At 51.2% G+C, this 18,289-nt stretch overlaps 1 protein-coding gene across 1 annotated transcript in view; it reads right to left on the reverse strand.

Moving 5' to 3' along the window:
• Positions 1-201: 201 nt before the first annotated feature.
• HS3ST1 (heparan sulfate-glucosamine 3-sulfotransferase 1) overlaps positions 202-18,289 on the reverse strand; it is a 35,254-nt gene continuing 17,166 nt past the window's right edge. The window contains exon 2 of the mRNA XM_066384877.1: positions 202-2,579. Within this exon, the coding sequence (XP_066240974.1) occupies positions 1,535-2,470 (936 nt within the window). The 5' untranslated portion in view covers positions 2,471-2,579 and the 3' untranslated portion in view covers positions 202-1,534. The remainder of the gene's footprint in view (positions 2,580-18,289) is intronic.

Here is an 18,289-nt window from a genome sequence, read left to right on the forward strand (position 1 = left end):
TTTGATCTTGGCATAATGACTCCCGCTTCCTGAGGTTCCGCGGGGAAACAGTCCCATCAGTTCCTGTGCGCAGAAAACGGTTGATAATGTCCATCTCACTGCTCTGCCTTAGTGTACGCGCTCTGTCAGGAAATGGCTTTATTTTGCCCATCTGTACTTTTCGTTTTACTGTAATGAATATGTTTTTGCTTTCGTGAGGAAAAAAAAAAAAATCCAATTTATTTAATCCTGTAAAAGGCTGACTGAAGGCAGGCGGCACGAGCGAGAAAGCCCAGGCTCCTCCGACAGCCCAGCTGTTCGGGGCCGAAGCGGAGCTGCAGCGGGAGCCCCGCTTCTCAGAGCAGGTGTCCTGGCCCCCGGGCCTCGCGCTCTGCTTTGCGCTTCTCTCCTTTTTGATTATCACCCTTGGGGGTTAAATCTTTCTCCTTCAGGACTCCAAATTAAGAACTGATTTTTTAAATATACACATATCTGCGTCTCAAAGCATATGGCAGGTACGTCTATAAATGCGTGCTGGGCTTTCAAGAAATAGATAAACAGACACCAGCTTAAGCAAAAGGCCATATACCTTCTTAGTCAGCTTTTCAGAGAATCCACAAGGCGGGGGACACAGTGATTTCGCCGTTCTCCTTTTCTATTCTAAGTGGCTCTGCGGAGGCCCACTGCCACCTGGGGCGGCACAGTCCCAAGGTCATTCTAAAGGCCAGTGCTTTAAACTCCTTTTATTGTAGGATTTTCCCAACTTGATTGTAGGTTTCGCCCATCTTTATTGTACGTTTTGCCCGCGGCTGAGGTCAGCAGGCTAGGCAAGCCCTCTGAGTCACAGGTACATTGTAAGGAGCTTCTGACGTGCTCTTCCCTGCTTCTCCAGTCTTGACATTGCTTTGCTTTGCCCACCTGGAGGTCACATGGTGTTAGAACCCACACTCAGGTGCCCGCTGAAGTCAGGAGTGGGTGAAACTGCCCCCTTGAAGAATAACAGTGGGTCTCAGTGAAAAGAAACCTTACAATGTAAATAACAATAAATCTGATGACCACAGTGAAACATTAAAAATTAAGAAAGAGCAATGAAGAAAAACAAGGCGAAAAGATGAACATAGTAGCCATGTAATTTTTTTTTTTTTTTTTTTAGTAACAAAGGAATATGGATTCTCCAATGAGTGCAACACAGACAGCTAGCTAGTTTGAGTCAGGGCCAAGTTAATTATATTAAAAAAAGACAGCGTCTCCAGAATTTTCTCTTTTCTTTGTTTTTTTTTTTTTTTCAGTGAAATCTTTTAGCTCCTTCATATAGAGACATATTACGCAATGTTAACAACCATGAAAAACAATACAAAATGCCCTCAATTTAACAAGTAGAAAAATATAACTAGTATATATATGGCAATTGTGAATCTAATACTGTACAGAAGTAATTTATGGATTTTACAAATAAATTATAGTTTAAATGCCCTTTTAAAATTACTTTTCCCCCACCCCTAGACGCACACGAGAACTTACAGTAGGGAAGGTTCCGAGCCTAGCTTATTGCAAATCAGTGCCAGTCAAATGTCCTGCCCACAAGCTCAAAGAACTTCTTGTTTGGCTCGTGGAAATATTCGTGCAGTTTACTGAGAAGTTTGGGGTCCACGTGGGGGTGCGCCCGGCCTTTGGACTCGTGTAAGCAGCGGTCCCGGCCGCTGTCCCGCAGGCAGTAAAAGCCCTTGGTTTTGTTGAAGTAGAAGTTCGAGGCGTTGATCTGTGGCGACAGCTTCAGAAACCTCTCGACCTTCTGGATCTCGGGGAAGGGGTCCCTGATGAGGCGGTCGCCGTCCACGATGTGGATGTGGCGCAGCGGGAAGAAGCGGAGCCAGTTGCGCAGGTGCACGTGGTAGAGGCTGCGATTGAGCGCTTTGTAGTCCACGTTGAGCCGGCCGTCGCGCACCAGGAACTCCTCGATGGACGGATAGGGCTTGCGCTTCTGCACGTGGTTATACAGCACTTGTGTGTAGTCGGACAGCACGCGCTCGGACGGGTCCCGCAGGATGAGCAGCAGGCGGATGGCCGGGTTCATGCTGTGGACCCGCTCAGGCACTTGGGGCGATGTGAAGTACGCGGGGGTCTTCTCCACGGTGAGCTGGTGCGGCGCAGAGAGGGGCATCTGGCCCAGGTACCAGCCCAGGCCTTGGCTGTAGTGCTCTTCCCAGTCGAAGAAGTGCACCTCGTTCTCGGCGGCAGCCACGTCAGGGTGCAGGCTGAGCATCTCCAGCAGCGCGCGCGTGCCGCCCTTGCGCACCCCGATGATGATTGTCTGCGGCAGCTGCTGGGCCGAGCCGTTGGGGGCTGCGGCGTCCAGGGCCTCGTCCTGGACCGAGGCCGCTTTGCGCACAAGCTCCGGCTGGCTCTGCAGGGCCCCTGGCGCGCTGGGGCGGGAAGGCACTAGCTGGAGCTGCGCCACCAGCAGCACTGCGCCCAGGAGCAGCGTGGCCATGCTGGACACCGCGGTGGCTTCACTGGGCCCGACGTCGCTGGGTCATGAAGCGTCGCTGCAGGAAATGCCTCCGGGTCAGTGACACATGGGTGTCGGGGGCAGCCAGTTACTAGGAAACAAAGTAGGGAAAATATTAAACCCCAAAGCCACAGGCTTACTGGAGCTGACCAAGTCTATAGTCTTGGGCAGGGCACTCATTTCCTTGTTCTCTCTCTCAGTTTCTGGATGCTACAAAGCAGAGTGGTGGCAAAGTTTCTGTGCGGGGCCAGGTAGGTGTGGTTTAGGCTCCAGGGACATTCTGTGGCAACTCCAAGTATGCCGTTGTGCTCGAAGCACCCAGAGCCAGCTCACCAGTGAACGGGTGAGGCTGTGCTCCAACAAAACTGTCGTGTGGACACTGAAATCTGAATTTCATATAATTTTCATGTGTCCTTAAATATTCTTTTTTCTTTTTCTCTACAACAATTTATGTGTTTAGTTCTCTGTGCAAACAACAACAACAACAACAAAAATAGATTTGTCCCAGAAGCCAGAGCTGGCCAAACTCTGCTATATGGAAATGGTGGGAAAGGTATTCTGGACCTCAAGAAACATCAGGGAAACATCTACCTGCCGTCTCCAGGCGGAGGGGCGAGCGATATAGGAGCAGACATTCCTCCTGCCTGCCATCCAACAGGGGGTCCTGATGCAACAGGGCAGGTGAACCCGCATCGTTCAGTTCCAATTCTCCACCCCACCCTGCATCCAGTTCTTGCTACGGCCTCACTGTGAGGGGAATGTGCTTCCTATCAATTTGATTTGGGTTTGCGGACATGTGGGCAGAAAGGATAATTTGTCAGTCCCCAGTCTGGGCATTCAGAGGCCTCCTGTGTCTCTATGTCTCTATTGACCCTCTTGCCATGAGAATAATGAGCTCTGGCCATCCTCTCGTCTAGGAGGAAGAAGAGAGACAGGTGCAGCAGAAAGAAATGGCTCGTAAGAAAGAATGCCTCAGAGAGGCTGTTAGCCACTGTGCTGGGGGGTGGTTTGTGTAGCAGCGCAAACCCGGGAAAAGTTAACTGATGTAACCTGACTGTAGGTACCGACACGCTACGTGTTTAGATTGTATTTTAGGCGGTGTACCATGAGGGCAGGGTATGTTCAATCATTCTGCTTGAAAGAGTTGGGGAAGGCGTCCCAGTGGAGGAAATGTTTGAAGTGGGGCTATAGGGATAAACAGGAGAGGTTACTAGAAGGAACAAAAACCTTTCATGTGTGCAAAGCCTTACTTTTTATAAAGGAGTCCTGCAGTCTGCTCAGTTGACCTGCCGCCACAACCTGACAGTGTAAGGTAGGAAGGTAGGACAGTTATTCACGGGAGCCTTACCCAAGGACACCAACATTCAGCTCATTTCAAAATTCAGAGCCCCCATTCAAAACTCTAAACCCAGGGCTCTCTTTCCACAAACAGCCTCCTTTATACCTCCTCTTCTTCACCCATCTGGGACTTAAAACCCCTCAGGCACACGGGCGCAGCTGGGCAGATAGCATGGGTCCCCAAAGACATGAGTCATGGTCTGCGTTCTCTGTGTGCTGATGAAAAACAATCTGTGTTTGATCCTCTCCAAGAACTAGGAGATTGGAAGCTGTCTTTTAAGAAATCCCTGTCTAAACACAAGGATGGCTCGGGGACTGCTGGATTTCCAGAACCAATAAAAATGTTCTGCATCCAGAGATCCTCTTTAGATCAAGTTTAAAATCCTCTTAATTAGTTTAAAACTTGTCCAGAATGTATAAGCAAAGAACCACATCCAGAGCTTCCGTTTTAATGGTCAAACCAGTTGATCTATTTCCCTTAAGTATCGACGGTATTAATAGTTTGGGGGGAAAACGTATATACAAGATCAAGCAATTAAACAGGTGGAAAGGTTTATAGAACCGCAGGATGCTGGAGAAGAGACGTGCAAGCTCAGGTGGCATAACTGCTTTGGAAAAAAAAGAAAATGTGCAAAGATGGCTGGCCGAACAAGATGTGAATCAAGGTTGGCCCTACTGATTGGATAAGCTCAATTTAATGGGCCATTTGCTTTAGTCAATTGAACATTTCAGTATGTTTCAGACAAATTCCATTTCCTTCTCAACTGCCCATGTGGGTCAACAGAACGGAGCAGCTGTGACGGCCTTGTACATGTTTTTGCGTGTGTGCGCGCCCAGGCATGTACACGTGTGCTCTTGTCTGGGTGTGTGTGTGTGTGCGCGCCCAGGCATGTACACGTGTGCTCTTGTCTGGGTGTGTGCGTGTGTGCGCGCCCAGGCATGTACACGTGTGCTCTTGTCTGGGTGTGTGCGTGTGTGCGTGCCCAGGCATGTACACGTGTGCTCTTGTCTGGGTGTGTGCGTGTGTGCGCGCCCAGGCATGTACACGTGTGCTCTTGTCTGGGTGTGTGCGTGTGTGCGCGCCCAGGCATGTACACGTGTGCTCTTGTCTGGGTGTGTGCGTGTGTGTGCGCCCAGGCATGTACACGTGTGCTCTTGTCTGGGTGTGTGCGTGTGTGAGCCTGGGTGTGTGTGTGCACCTGTGCAGGGGCGGGGGGGGGGCAGTGAGTGAGAGTAGCTCCTTTACACTGGATTCCCCCCCCCCTTTGCTGTGGGTGGGGCTGTCTCCATCTCACTGCTCTGTACTCGGACTCAGGACACATTTACAGGTCCCTGACCTTCAACACCTGAATGACAGAGTCATAGACCAGGATCTGAAAGTCACAGTGTCTGAATATTCTTCCCACTCTAAAATGGGGACTCCTGGTTAGCACACTGCACATCTGAGATCTTTATCCTGGCGGGAAAAAATATATATTTTTCCTAAAGGGGACTTACCAGCCGTCACAGAGAGAAGAAACTAAATATAGTGTGTCCTTTGAAAAGTAGAAATATAAATAAATGGGGCAGCTAGAAGTTTAAAAGCTTTTCATTTCTACTTTAAACTTTTGAAAAATGTGTTTATTTATTGTAAGCCTTCTACATTCGAAAAATGCTTACTATTTGAGCTATATGGAAAATAAAAGCTTAGTTCACGAACATACACATTCAGAAAGGAACAGAGAGAACAGAGAGAGAGAAGCACATATATATATATATATATCAGAGAGAGGTATATGTACAACGTGCACATATGAAACTTCAGCTAAGTTATATATACGCATATATATATCATATTATACATACACACATATAAAAGTATATCTAAATGTTAAGTATAAAATATATTACACACCCACACACAATGGCCAGCAAGAACCAACTTCTTCTTGTGGCAGTCTGGAAACTTTAATTTCTCAGTGGCAGAGACAGAATTTCCAGGCCTCTTAGTAACACTCTCAGAGAAGCAAAGCTCTCCACACTCAGGTGAACGTGTAAACCAGGACATCTGAGTCACACGAATCTTGACAATGGGATTGATTGTCAATATCAAAACAAAAGAGAGTCCCTGCCTTTCCTTTTATAGGTCAGAGGCCCCGAGATGACTTGCCCAAGGTCCCATAGTGAATCCAGTCCTAGACCTTGTGGCTCCTGAATTCTAGTTCTGTCTGTCTGCTACTCCTGCTGCCTCCCAAGCATGTCCTCATCACATCAACTAACGGCAATGGCTTTGGGGCCCTAAACAGGAAATGTCCCCCCAAATCTACCCAGCATGGACAACTCCCTGGCCAAAAACTCCAGAATCAGCTGATACATGAAGAACACAGGGTCAAACTCATTCATTTCTTCTCCGCAGAAGAATCAAAAGGAATTACAGAGCTACGGAGTCAGTCTCCTTCACTATATTGACTTTAGTCAGAGTGAACTGACCTCTCCTGTCTCAGTCTCCTCATCTGTACAATGATAATAATTCCACCCACTTCGAACGGTTGCCTAGAGACTGTGTATCACCGAGATACTGCATATCAATGGGCACTGGCCAGTAGAAATACAATAGGAGCCACGTACGCACTTTTTTCATTTTCCAAACATTTATTGAGTGTATGCTCCATATCTGACATCTTAGCTAAGTACTGAGATGGACTTCCCATTTTCACCAGGGCCTCCTCCCTGCCTGTACCATGGCAGTCACGCGGCGGACCAACTGCATTGGCAAAAAATAGAACACAGTCTCAGAAGAACTCAGCTCCTCACAGCCAGCCAAGGGATGAGCATGAAGGTGACCCCAACCCTTCCCAAAGGCGACAGCAACCACTATGTCCTCGCATGTCTCTGGTCCTTAGTCAAAGCTGGCCTTATGACAAATCCAGCATTATTATTGCTTCTATTATTAAATGTTAAAATGACCCACATATGCATTTCCAGGAGCCATGTTCATTTTCCAGGAGCCATGTTCAAAACAATGCAATGTACAGAGGATATACAATAAAATTGCACACTCAAAACCGATGTAGGTTTATTAACCAGTGTGACTCCAATAAATTCAACACAATGAAGAAAATACTTTACGTAGCCCCATATATCCAAAATGTTATCACTCCCGCACATAATCATCACATACGATTAAAGAGGTATTCTGCCTTTATTTTGCAGTAAGGCTTCACAATCCAGTATTTACATTTATTCTTACAGCACATCTCAGGGCCACACGTGGCCCGTGGCAGCTGCTGTGGCCAGCACAGAGACCCGGAGCCTGAGTGGAGGGCTGGCCCGGGGCCCAAGCGCTCTCGGAGGGCGGAGGGCGCTCTCTGACGAGCAGGAATCCCTCCCCACTCACAAATCAGGAGCTTCTGGAACAGGAAGAGGACCGGGGAGGCATGTTCACCTTTGCAGACATCACAAAGATAAATTTGTTATTCTCTCTCCAGCAGTAAACCTTCGGAGCGTCTGAGTTATGAGCTGGCAAGGACAGGGACAGGGCACTGGACAGCACCTAGAGCCCAGGGCACGACCCTCGCCAAAGCAACGGTGGCGGCCGCCATCCGTGGCATTTGTTGCCGAGTGGACTCCAAGCGGGCGCCTTTGCACAGAGGGCCCTGTGAGGCTTTGCACAGAGGGCCCCGTGAGGCTCAGTGCAGGTCCTGCAGAGGACCGGCATCCTTACGAGCAAGTGCGGTCTAAGAGAAGTGAAGTCAGCAAACAGTCCGGGCACGCAGGGCTGGCCTTCCCCCTTGCCCCATCTCCCACTGGCAATGCCCCGTCAGAGTGGCAGTAGGCACTGGGCTCCTGGCGGCGAGCCTCTGGTCCCGTTAACTACACAATCCAGTCCCGCCTGGCTCCGATGCTTTGATGAGAGGCAGAGCTTCTTAGAAGGCCCCAGACTTCCAAGGATGAACAAAGTGAACCCTGTCTTTCTCTGTGCAGGTGGGTGAAGAGGACTCAGAGGAAAACCGGTCCCCTCTTTGTTTACGGTGCTCCCCTATATCAGGAAGGCCATGTCCTTTGTCCGTCCTGCACTGATAAACAAGCCCTGGGTCTCAAGGACTCAAAACAGCAAGTCTTCCCCATCAGCGGCACCAGGCTACCTTGGGGATGTCGACCACGTACCAGACGTGGAGGCCTCCAGGGAGGGGCTGTGGTGTTTTCTAGGTGGAGGTTCCCTTGCGCTTGGAATTAAATGCAAACTCCTTCCAGGCCCCAGAGGCCCTCCGGCGGGACCTGCCGCCCTTCCAGCCTCCATGCACTCCTGCAAACCCAGCTCCGGCCTCCCTGACCTCGCTGCTGCTCCCGGCACGAGGAGCTCCCGCCAGCGCTGGGCACTGGCATTCGCTGTCCCTCCCTTTTCAGGAGGCAGGGCCCCAGGTTCCGGGGCCTGGCTCTTTCCTGCTGTTCAGATTTGATTTCAATGGCTGGCTACTCCGGCCAGGGAGCCCACCTGCTCGCTTCCCGTCACCTTCTTCCTCACCGTCCGCTCACAGCCCGCTTGTGCTATCCGGAGCTGGAGGCATCTGCCTTCCTCTGTCTGCCTCTCAGCTGACGACGTCCATTCTGTGCTGGCTCCTTGGCAGGGTCCAGGCCCCCCTGTTGTGCTCTGCCCCCCCCCCAGGAGACTGGCGTGATTTCCGGGACACCGTTGGGGCCAGAGATCTTATCTGCCGAGTGGACGTGTCAGATGGAGTGGCCAGTGAGGTGAACATCCAAAGGTACAGAGAAGGACTTTCAATCGACCCAAAGGGAAACTCAATAGTGTGTCGAGGAAAACGACTGCATCAAAAGGTACTGAGTGTGGCCCTGGCCAGTTGGCTCAGTGGTAGAGCGTCAGCCTGGCGTGCAGAAGTCCCAGGTTTGATTCCCGGCCAGGGCACACAGGAGAAGCGCCCATCTGCTTCTCTACCTCTCCCCCTCTCCTTCCTCTCTGACTCTCTCTTCCCCTCCCTCAGCAGAGGCTCCATTGGAGCAAAGATGGCCCGGGCGCTGGGGATGGCTCCTTGGCCTCTGCCCCAGGCGCTAGAGTGGCTCTGGTCGCAACAGAGCGACGCCCCGGAGGGGCAGAGCATCGCCCTCTGGTGGGCAGAGCGTCGCCCCCTGGTGGGCGTGCCGGGTGGATCCCGGTCGGGTGCATGCGGGAGTCTGTCTGACTGTCTCGCCCCGTTTCCAGCTTCAGAAAAATACAAAAAAAAAAAGGTACTGAGTGTGTGGTTCCTAGAGAGTCGAGCAGAAACCAGACATGGGAAAGCAGGACAGGACGGAAGGGGGAGGGGGAGCTTAGCCCGTCTAACGGTCATTGGACGAGGCCACCTGAGAATCTAGAAAATACGTTAATTAAAAAAGGAGGGGAAGCAGTAAAATAAGCGTGCAAAAATATTTTAATTTTGTCCTTAAGTCTTCGTATTCCATGATTCACATCGTGACCCAGATTTCAAATGTAATTAACTACAAGACATCCTCCGAGTCCCACCCCTGGAAGAATTCACGAGTCAAATGAAATACCAACAAGTATGTCACAAGAGGGACACTTAACCGTGTTGGGAACAGTGGTGTCTGTGCGCCATCGACAGAACCACCACCCCAGCCTTCGGCACCAGGCCGTGACACAGCTGTCACCAGCCAGAGCGCCTCCGGGGGGACAGAGAGGATCAGAAAGCTGAACCACAGACATCCTTAAAGGGATTTAACCGAAGGGTCGGAAAGGACGAGATAATGTACAAGAGGGCCCACCAAGTGCCCGGGCAGGAAGCGCTCACCTGTAAAATCACCCCTTCCAGTACTTGCAACAATATACGTGGGCGGGAGTTACTCTCATTTTATTTTACTTTTCTTTTTTTAAACAATGGGAAGGTAGCATGCGGGTAGTGGCAAAACAAAGTCGTTTTTGCCCTTGGACAGATTCGGGCTAGAATTCTTCTACCTAACTGATCTCCAATAGGCTTCTTCCCCATCTGGGTTCAATGTGCAATTAGGCAAAAGGAGCTAAAACATACTTTCTACAAATGCCGTTGTGATTAAGGGGACCCTCCACAGCACATAGGCAGCGCGGGGGCCTGGCTCCCCAGGACAAATAGGAAAACATGCTGTTCAGGTTGAATGACCTTCCCAAAGGTTACAGGCCTCGGGAGGGTGAAGAATAAAATTCCGCAAGCCGTCTCTAAGGCACGCTGCACGCCTTCTCCTCTGACGGATGACGCCTCCTGTGGGCGCGGGGGTGCTGGCAGGCAGGGGAGCATTAGCGGGCACGTGATGAGCTGGCAGAGAGGACCAGGATCGGACCTATTCGACTGCGACGCCATGCAGAGCCGGCCTCTCTGCAGGCTTCCCGGGGTGCGGAGTGATTTAGTTTCCCCGGAATGTACTGAAACCTGATTAAAGATGGTTTGAACAACAGAACTGTCACTCCCCTGTCCAGAGACATCAACAGCATAAGATCACGTGTTCACCTTCAAGAGTCCCGCGTCTTCACGTTCACCGTTGCACAACTACTTATGCACACTTTGCAGCGGCATCAGATTTCCCTCGTTGGCAGGTCCTCTTGGAAACCAAGAAAGAGGAAACAGATTCCCCTTGTGCCTGTCAGTCCGAGGCAGGCAGTGCGCGCTCAAGCCTCGCATACATATTTATTTTCTGGAAATTGCTTACACATGACACTCTTTTCAACAACAGCTGACATTGGCTTTTGTTCGGATTTACTTACGGTAATTGCTGTGAGGTAGGATGGGTGGAAAGAGTTCAGAGTAGAAAGGACTCAAGGTCAGTCCACAAAACGTTCGTAAGTTCCCCTGGACCACATTTACTATCTGAGACAGGAAGGGTAATTGGCCCCCTTTCCCCTTGGAAAAGAGGGTGCCCCCCCCCACCCCCCACGTGCCCTCCTCCAGCCCTTCCACCTCCCCTGCGGCCACATGGGCGGCGCTGGGAGGGTCCATGTTTACAAAAGGGGGACTGGAAAATGAGGGTAACTCCGCAGGACGGAGGGAAGGAGGCACCCAGGCAAGCCAGGGAGGGCAGCTCGGTGGGGGACAGGAGCAGGGCTTTGGGGCCAGGAGAAATAAATCACAGTGTGGTTTCTGAGCCTCTGAGAGCTCCAAGGACACAATGGCTGGGGGGGGGGGCAGCAGCTTGTCCCACAGGGAGCCTGAAGTCCACCGGGCAGTGCTCCTCTCCAGGTGAGGTGAGCGGTCAGGGCAGAGGATCAGGGTTAGGAGATGCAGGTGAGAGGTGACTTAAGCTTCCCGCTCAAGAGCTCTGGCTGCCCCGTGACAACTGCCCAGCCCTACGCTTTCCAAACTCAGACGTGCACTCCAGTCCCCTGAAAATCCTTATCAGCATGCGGACTCTGACCGAGAGGTCCGGGAGAGGCCCAGGTGTCTGAGTTCCCAGCAAGCTCCCGGGGAAGGTGAGGGCCCTGTGCTGGGACCCTCGGGGCATCTGTGCCCACTTGAGTTTGATTTCTGACCGCCTTGGCCTTGAGCCGGGGTGGCCGATTTTCTTTCGGTTTTTGTTTCTTACTGTGGTTGGGCAGTTTTTTGTTTGTTTGTTTGTTTTTTGGGTTTTTTTTGTATTTTTCTGAAGCTAGAAACGGGGAGAGACAGTCAGACAGACTCCCGCATGCGCCCAACCAGGATCCACCCGGCACACCCACCAGGGGGCGATGCTCTGCCCCTCTGGGGCGTCGCTCTGTTGCAACCAGAGCCACTCTAGCGCCTGGGGCAGAGGCCAAGGAGCCATCCCCAGCGCCTGGGCCATCTTTGCTCCAATGGAGCCTTGGCTGCGGGAGGGGAAGAGAGAGACAGAGAAGAAGGAGAGGGGGAAGGGTGGAGAAGCAGATGGGCGCTTCTCCTGTGTGCCCTGGCCGGGAATCGAACCCGGGACTTCTGCACGCCAGGCCGACGCTCTACCACTGAGCCAACCAGCCAGGGCTGGGCAGTTTGTTTTTAACTGCAGGATAAAAACTGTGGTAGAGGGATCGGTCTGGCCACCAAGGTGGTCTTGTTCTCAGAAGAGGTGGAGGGGGATGTAGGGTTTCATAGAGGAATTAGAGCCCCCCTAACCTGGCTCAAAGCTCAGCTCTGTAACTTAAAATCCTCCAGGCAGCGTTGAAACTGGGAGTCTTAGACCTACTGCACTGGCCGTGTGTTCCCCGTGTGAGAATTAAATAGAGTCGTCTATGTGCGTGCTGGGGATATGACCATATCGCCTGGCCCATGGCAAGCCCTCAAGTTGTGGTTGCTATTTTTGTCCCTGAAAAAAAAAGAAAGCAGTGTGGACTAAATGGGATCCAGGGACAATAATTAGCCAAACACATTTGTTCTCGGCCCAAAGTACTGCAGTGGTTCAGCCAATCAAAGGCTCAAGGAAGGAGGGACAGGGACCCCTGGACAGGGTCCAGGCTCGCTGCTTAGACGGGGTACGCAGTGGGCGGGTCCTTTGTGAACGTGGCTGCATGAATGACGGGCAGGCAGGGGCCCGCGCCAGTGAGAAAACTGGAGGAGGAGCCCTCTCTCGTCAACATGCCTGGTCTGCGCCGCTGTGCACGCAGGCGGCGGTGACCTGAATAAGTCCTTGGGGAGAGGCAGGATTCACGGCCCAGGCAGCCCCCGCGGAGCGCCGTGCAGGGAGCGCGGGAGGGCCCCCCTTGTTCCTGGGAGCAGCTGAGTGGAAAGGGGGGCCGTGCCAGCTGACAGGGGACAGAAGCCACTGCCTCCGCGCAGGCCAGCGCACGTGGCTTCAGTTCCCGCTCCAGGTGAGCCCCAGCCTGCACACAGGTGCCCTCTGCCTGGGGGACCCTCCCGGCCGGGGTGGACAGGTGACATCACTTCATGGATGGAGATTATTCATGAATTCCATGCATTTTCCCAGAAATGACCAAGAGAGACACATGGGACATTGGAGGCCAAAGGGCCATGAGCCATTACCTTGTCATGCCCTGATCCCTGCAGAAGTGGAGGTAGGCAGAGAACAGGAACCCCAAGGTCCAGGCCACAAGGGGTGAACTGGGTCAGAAAGCAGGGTCGCTTTGTGCCCATCCCACTGGACCGCACAGCGTGGGAAGCTGGGCTTCCTTTGTGTTGGGGTAGCAATCATGAAGCAGTTTGCTGCTATCAAGAATTATGTACAAACCAGAGTATGTTCTCCTTCTGGGTTGGCAAGGGCAGGCGAGGACTGGTCTCATCTCTGGGGCCAGACTGTGTGGACTGCATGTTTGTGTTTTCCCAAATGCGTGCGTTGAAGCCCTCATTGCCCAGCGATGGAATCTGCAGGTGGGGGCTTTGGGAGGAAGTTAGGGTTAGGTGAGGTCATGGGGTGGGACCCTTGATGAGATGAGCATCCTCATTAGAAGAGGAGTGGAGACCAGAGCGCTCTCTGCCCGGAAGCACAGAAGGAGATGACAGCCATGTGCGAGCCAGGAGAGAGCTCCCGGCAGGGACTGAGTCTGTTGACATCTTGATCTTAGACTTCCCAGACTCCAGAAATGTGGAAAACTAAATACTGTTGTTGTCTGAGCCACCCAGCCCATGGTATATTGTTATGGCTGCCTGAGCAGACTAATGCACAGCCCTTAGAAGAAATAGTAGAGTCTATGTGTAAATCTTTCCAGGGGTCATGCTTGCCTGTCTCCTGGATTCGGACAGGTGACGTCAACTTACAGAGTTGGTTTGCTGGTGCAGCCAGCGGCCAGAGGCAGTGTATGCGGGCTGTCCAGCTGCTGACCACTCTGCAGATGTTGCTGGAGGTGAGGGACCAGTGCAATCTGAGCTTATGCTTTTCTAAGACTCAATCATTGCTATTTACGTGAAAACTCCTGATTTTTATGAATGTAATAAATGGGTGTTCATTGCCACGTAAGAAGAACTGGAGGGGAAAAAAGACCAGAAGGCAAGTCTGCAGAGACTGATGCCTGAGGTCGATGCTCTGCCCACAGGTGTTCACTCAAACGTGTACCAGGCACCCACAATGCCTGGCAAACAAGGCTGCACAGAGTTTCTGGGGATTCAGAAATAACCCAGTCTCTGTCCCCAGGAGCACCCCGTAAAGCAGAAGACACTTAGGCGAGGAAACCAAGCCTCGTGTTTAGCGGGAGTATAGATCTAGCCGCAGCCCCACGCCAGCCCTTAGCGCAGACCAAGCTGGTGGAGGGGCAGGGAGAGCCGGTCTGATTCCCTGGAAAAGGCCATCATGTTCAGGCACAACCTGGGCGGAGACTCAGAGCCCACTGGGCCGGAAGCTCACAGGGACGTGCACGCGCGAGCAGAGTCTGCAGCAGGAGCAGGGCTGGCAGGTGTGGGCACCTGGCCAGTGCTGAGCGTGGCACTGGGCACAGTCTACGGGAGGCAGGGGGACATGAGGCTGTGCCGGCCGGCAGGACCACAACCTGAGATTTAGATACACAGGAGACTGTTGGAGCGCTTGTGGAAAATGCAAAACTAAATAACAGTGCTTGTGAGAATGAGGAGAACAGGGAACCCTCAGGCAGTGTTGGTGGGATTGTTTTTGTTTGTTTGTTTGTTTTATTGATTTTAATTTATTGTGCTTACATAAATTCTAGTGTCCCACCGAATATATCTCCCTCCGCCCTAACGCCGAGTTCTCCTTGATTCCCCCTTTGTCCCCTCCCCCCAACACCCTCCCCCTTCCCCTTCAGTATTTGCTGTCCTGCTCTCTCTATATTAGTGGTCCCCAACCCCCGGGCTGCAGACCGGTACTGGTCCGTGGGCCATTTGGTACCGGTCCACAGAGAAAGAATACATAACTTACATTATTTCCATTTTATTTATATATAAGTGTGAACGATGTTTTATTTTTAAAAAATGACCAGATTCCCTCTGTTACATCCATCTAAGACTCACTCTTGATGCTTGTCTCGGTCAAGTGATACATTTATTCGTTCCACCCTAAAGGCCAGTCCATGAAAATATTTTCTGACATTAAACCGGTCCGTGGCCCAAAAAAGGTTGGGGACCACTGCTTTATATAACGCCGTGAACTGGTACAGCCACCATGGAAAACAGTATGGAGGTTCCTTAAAAAATAAAAACTGAGCTTCCATACAACCCAGCAGTTGCACTTCTGGGTATTTATCCAGAAAAAGAAAAGAAAACAAAACAAAACAAAAACACTAACTCAAAAAGATATATGCTGTGTTCTTTACAGCAATATTTACATTAGCCCCAACGCAGAAGCAACCGAGGTTTCCATTGCTAGACGAATGGATGAAGACGTAATAGCTCACACAACGGAGTATTACTCAGCCATAGAAAGAATGAAATCTTGCCATTTGCATGAAGGGACCTAGTGGGGATTATGCTGAGTGCGCTACGTCAGGGAGAGACAAGTACTCTCTGGTTTCCCTTGTACGTAGACTCTAAGAAAACAAGACAAATGAGTAAACAACACAGAAACAGAGCCACAGATACAGAGAACAAACTGAAGGTCGCCCGAGGGCAGGGGGTCATGGGCTGAGTGAGAGGAAAAGAGGAACGGTGGAGGGAAGAGCACCTCGGCCACGGGACACAGCCCTGAGCTCGAATCCCAGCCCCGCACGGTCCGGCTGCAGGTCGGGGCCGGGGACTGGGAAACCATGGAACCCACAGCTCAGCTTTGGCCACAGGGCTTGTTTCTGTCTCTCCTTTTGGAAATGCCTGTCCTTGGTTTAACCTGATCGTTTGAAAGCAGACATGTCAGGGGTCCCTTAGTATATACATGCAGCGTGACAGGCACTGGGGATGGGACAATGACCAACACATCCCTGCCTGCAGGGCGTTGACAGGAAGGAGGCCCAGAAGGCTGGGAACACGGCACCACAGATGGTGTGGGTATTACGGTGCCCACATCGGCTCCTTCTCTGAATTAAACCGTTGTGGCTCAGTGACAGTCCGGGTTAAAGCCACAGGGCCCAGCCTCCTCCCCTCCCCCCCACACATGCACGCACGACTGTGATGTCTACTTGACCCTAACTGGAAGATGCTTAAAGACCACATCCATGTTGACTATTCCTAAATCCTTCAGCTCCAAGGTTCTGCAAAATGAGTTAGTATTTCATTGCCCTCTGATTCGAGCACTAGCTGATCTAGAATAAATTCACTTTGAACGGGGAATGCCTGTCTTATTATCTGACTCACCGCGGAAACCTTAAATGCCATTGGACCTCTTCAGAAGAACCGCACTTAGATACTGCACCTGATACAAACATTGCCCTAATTCCCTGTAGACTCTTCTTCTCCGTTCAGCCTCTTCAGACTAAATACAATACTATACGTTACGTCCAATCATCTCCAGACTGACCGCTTAGTCCTTCTGAATGTCAGTGCAAAATGATTTAGATTTTATGCTTTTGAACTATTACTTATTTATTATAACTGAAAGTGGCATCAGGGGGACACGTTCGGGAATCGTCAAGATGAATGCCAAGAGCTTGGAGGGGAGAGGCTGTTGGTTAAGAACACAGACTTGAATTCTGACTCTGTCCCTGACTCCCTCTGGATGGCCAACAGCAAGTCATGTGACCTCCGTGTGCCTCACCGGCTCACCTGAAACAGTATCAGCTTCTGGGAATTATTGTGGGAATTAAAGGAGCTATTACTACGTAAAGTGCTAAAAAGAGAGTCCGGTAACATGAAAAATGCCACCAAATGTCACCGTCATCGACGTCAGATCTCCATCTTCCCGTGTTGTGGCTGATAAAGATTGCATTCAGATGCCTGATTCTGCTAACGAGGCTCACCTCAGGCACACAGAACGCACCGCCACGAGGTCTTGCTGGAAAGGGCCAGTGCCCAGGAGGAAGCAGGCTGCTGAGCGGGGTGTTGGAAGCTGGGGTCTGGTCCCGAGTCCCCCCGACCTCTGTGTGACCTTGGCCAAGACTCAGAAATGCCCTAAGCCTCCTTTACAAAGGGAAACAACTGTGTCCCACATACTAAAGATCATCTGCCCTCTTATATCTATCTAAAATAGGAAGGATTTAGAGAACTAAGAAATATATTTGCGTGTCATGGCAAGACGCTATGACCCAAAATTCCACTACGGTTACAGGTAAGCCATAAAGTTTTGTCACTTGGGCTGACAGGGAAAGACCAGTATCATCTGATTTCATTTACACATGGAAAACAAAACAAATGAGTAAACAACACAGAAACATATGCACAGATACAGAGAGCGAACTGACGGTTGCCAAGGGGGTGGGGATAATGGGTGAGTGACAAGAAAAGACCAACGGTGGAGGGAAGAGCACCTCGGCCACGGGACACAGCCCTGAGCTCGAATCCCAGCCCCGCTCGTTCCGGCTGCAGGTCGGGGCCGGGACTGGGAAACCATGGAACCCACAGCACAGCCGTGGCCACAGGGCTTGTTTCTGTCTCTCCTTTTAGAGATGTATGTCCTTGGTTAAACTGACCACTTCATGGGCCAAAGGTGGCAGCAACATAGATGACATTTCCATACCGCTGAGGTTGTTTCAATGAGGAGAAATAATACAGCTTCTAGTAGGAAAGATATTATTTCCCTTGGATCTAGTCCCCCAAATTGCATTTGCTGTCCTGGTTCTATTCAGATCATACCCAATGTGCACTGAATAAATATATATTAGTTGGACCTAGGACTTGATTAAGAGGTGAGTTGGCTAGAATAGGGAACAGTCTATAAAGCATGCTGAGCCATCATGGGAATAAAACAGGACAAAGAAAAAGAGCATTGTATATAAAGCTTCTCAGTAACAATGAACCAATTAGAAGAAGCCCTTCGGCCCTGGCTGGTTGGCTCAGTGGTAGAGCATTGGACTGGCGTGCAGGAGTCCCAGGTTCGATTCCCGGCCAGGGCACACAGAAGCGCCCATCTGCTTCTCCACCCCTCCCTCTCTGTCTCTCTCTTCCCCTCCCGCAGCCAAAGCTCCATTGGAGCAAAGTTGGCCCGGGCACTGAGGATGGCTCTGTGGCCTCTGCCTCAGGCACTAGAATGGTTCTGGTCGCAACAGAGCGACACCCCAGATGGGCGGAGCATCGCCCCCTGGTGGGCATGCAGGGTGGATCTGGTCGGGCACATGCGGAGTCTGTCTGACTGCCTCCCTGTTTCCAACTTCAGAAAAATACAAAAATAAAAATAAAAAATAGAAGAAGCCCTTCAGCCTGGGGTTGGGGTAGAGGGGTTGGCTGCATGTGATAAAATGAGATTCACCTTCACCTGACCTCAAAGGATCAGCTTAATGACCTTCTAGGCTGGGTGGAGTTGGCTCACTTGAGAGGGACAGGACTGGAAATGGTGTACTGTTTTCCTTGCTCAAATAGTATGTAAATCTGGGAGTGAGCGGAATTGCTCAGGACAACACAGAAGGACTGGGAGCTGCCTCCGGGGACCAGCTTCTTGGCTCTTACCACATATAACAATCGGGCTCTCCCTAAATAAATGAAGAAGCAACCTTTAAAGAATAGTAGGATGTGA

Source organism: Saccopteryx leptura, chromosome 5 (genome assembly GCF_036850995.1).
Source record: "Saccopteryx leptura isolate mSacLep1 chromosome 5, mSacLep1_pri_phased_curated, whole genome shotgun sequence".
Lineage (NCBI taxonomy): Eukaryota > Metazoa > Chordata > Mammalia > Chiroptera > Emballonuridae > Saccopteryx > Saccopteryx leptura.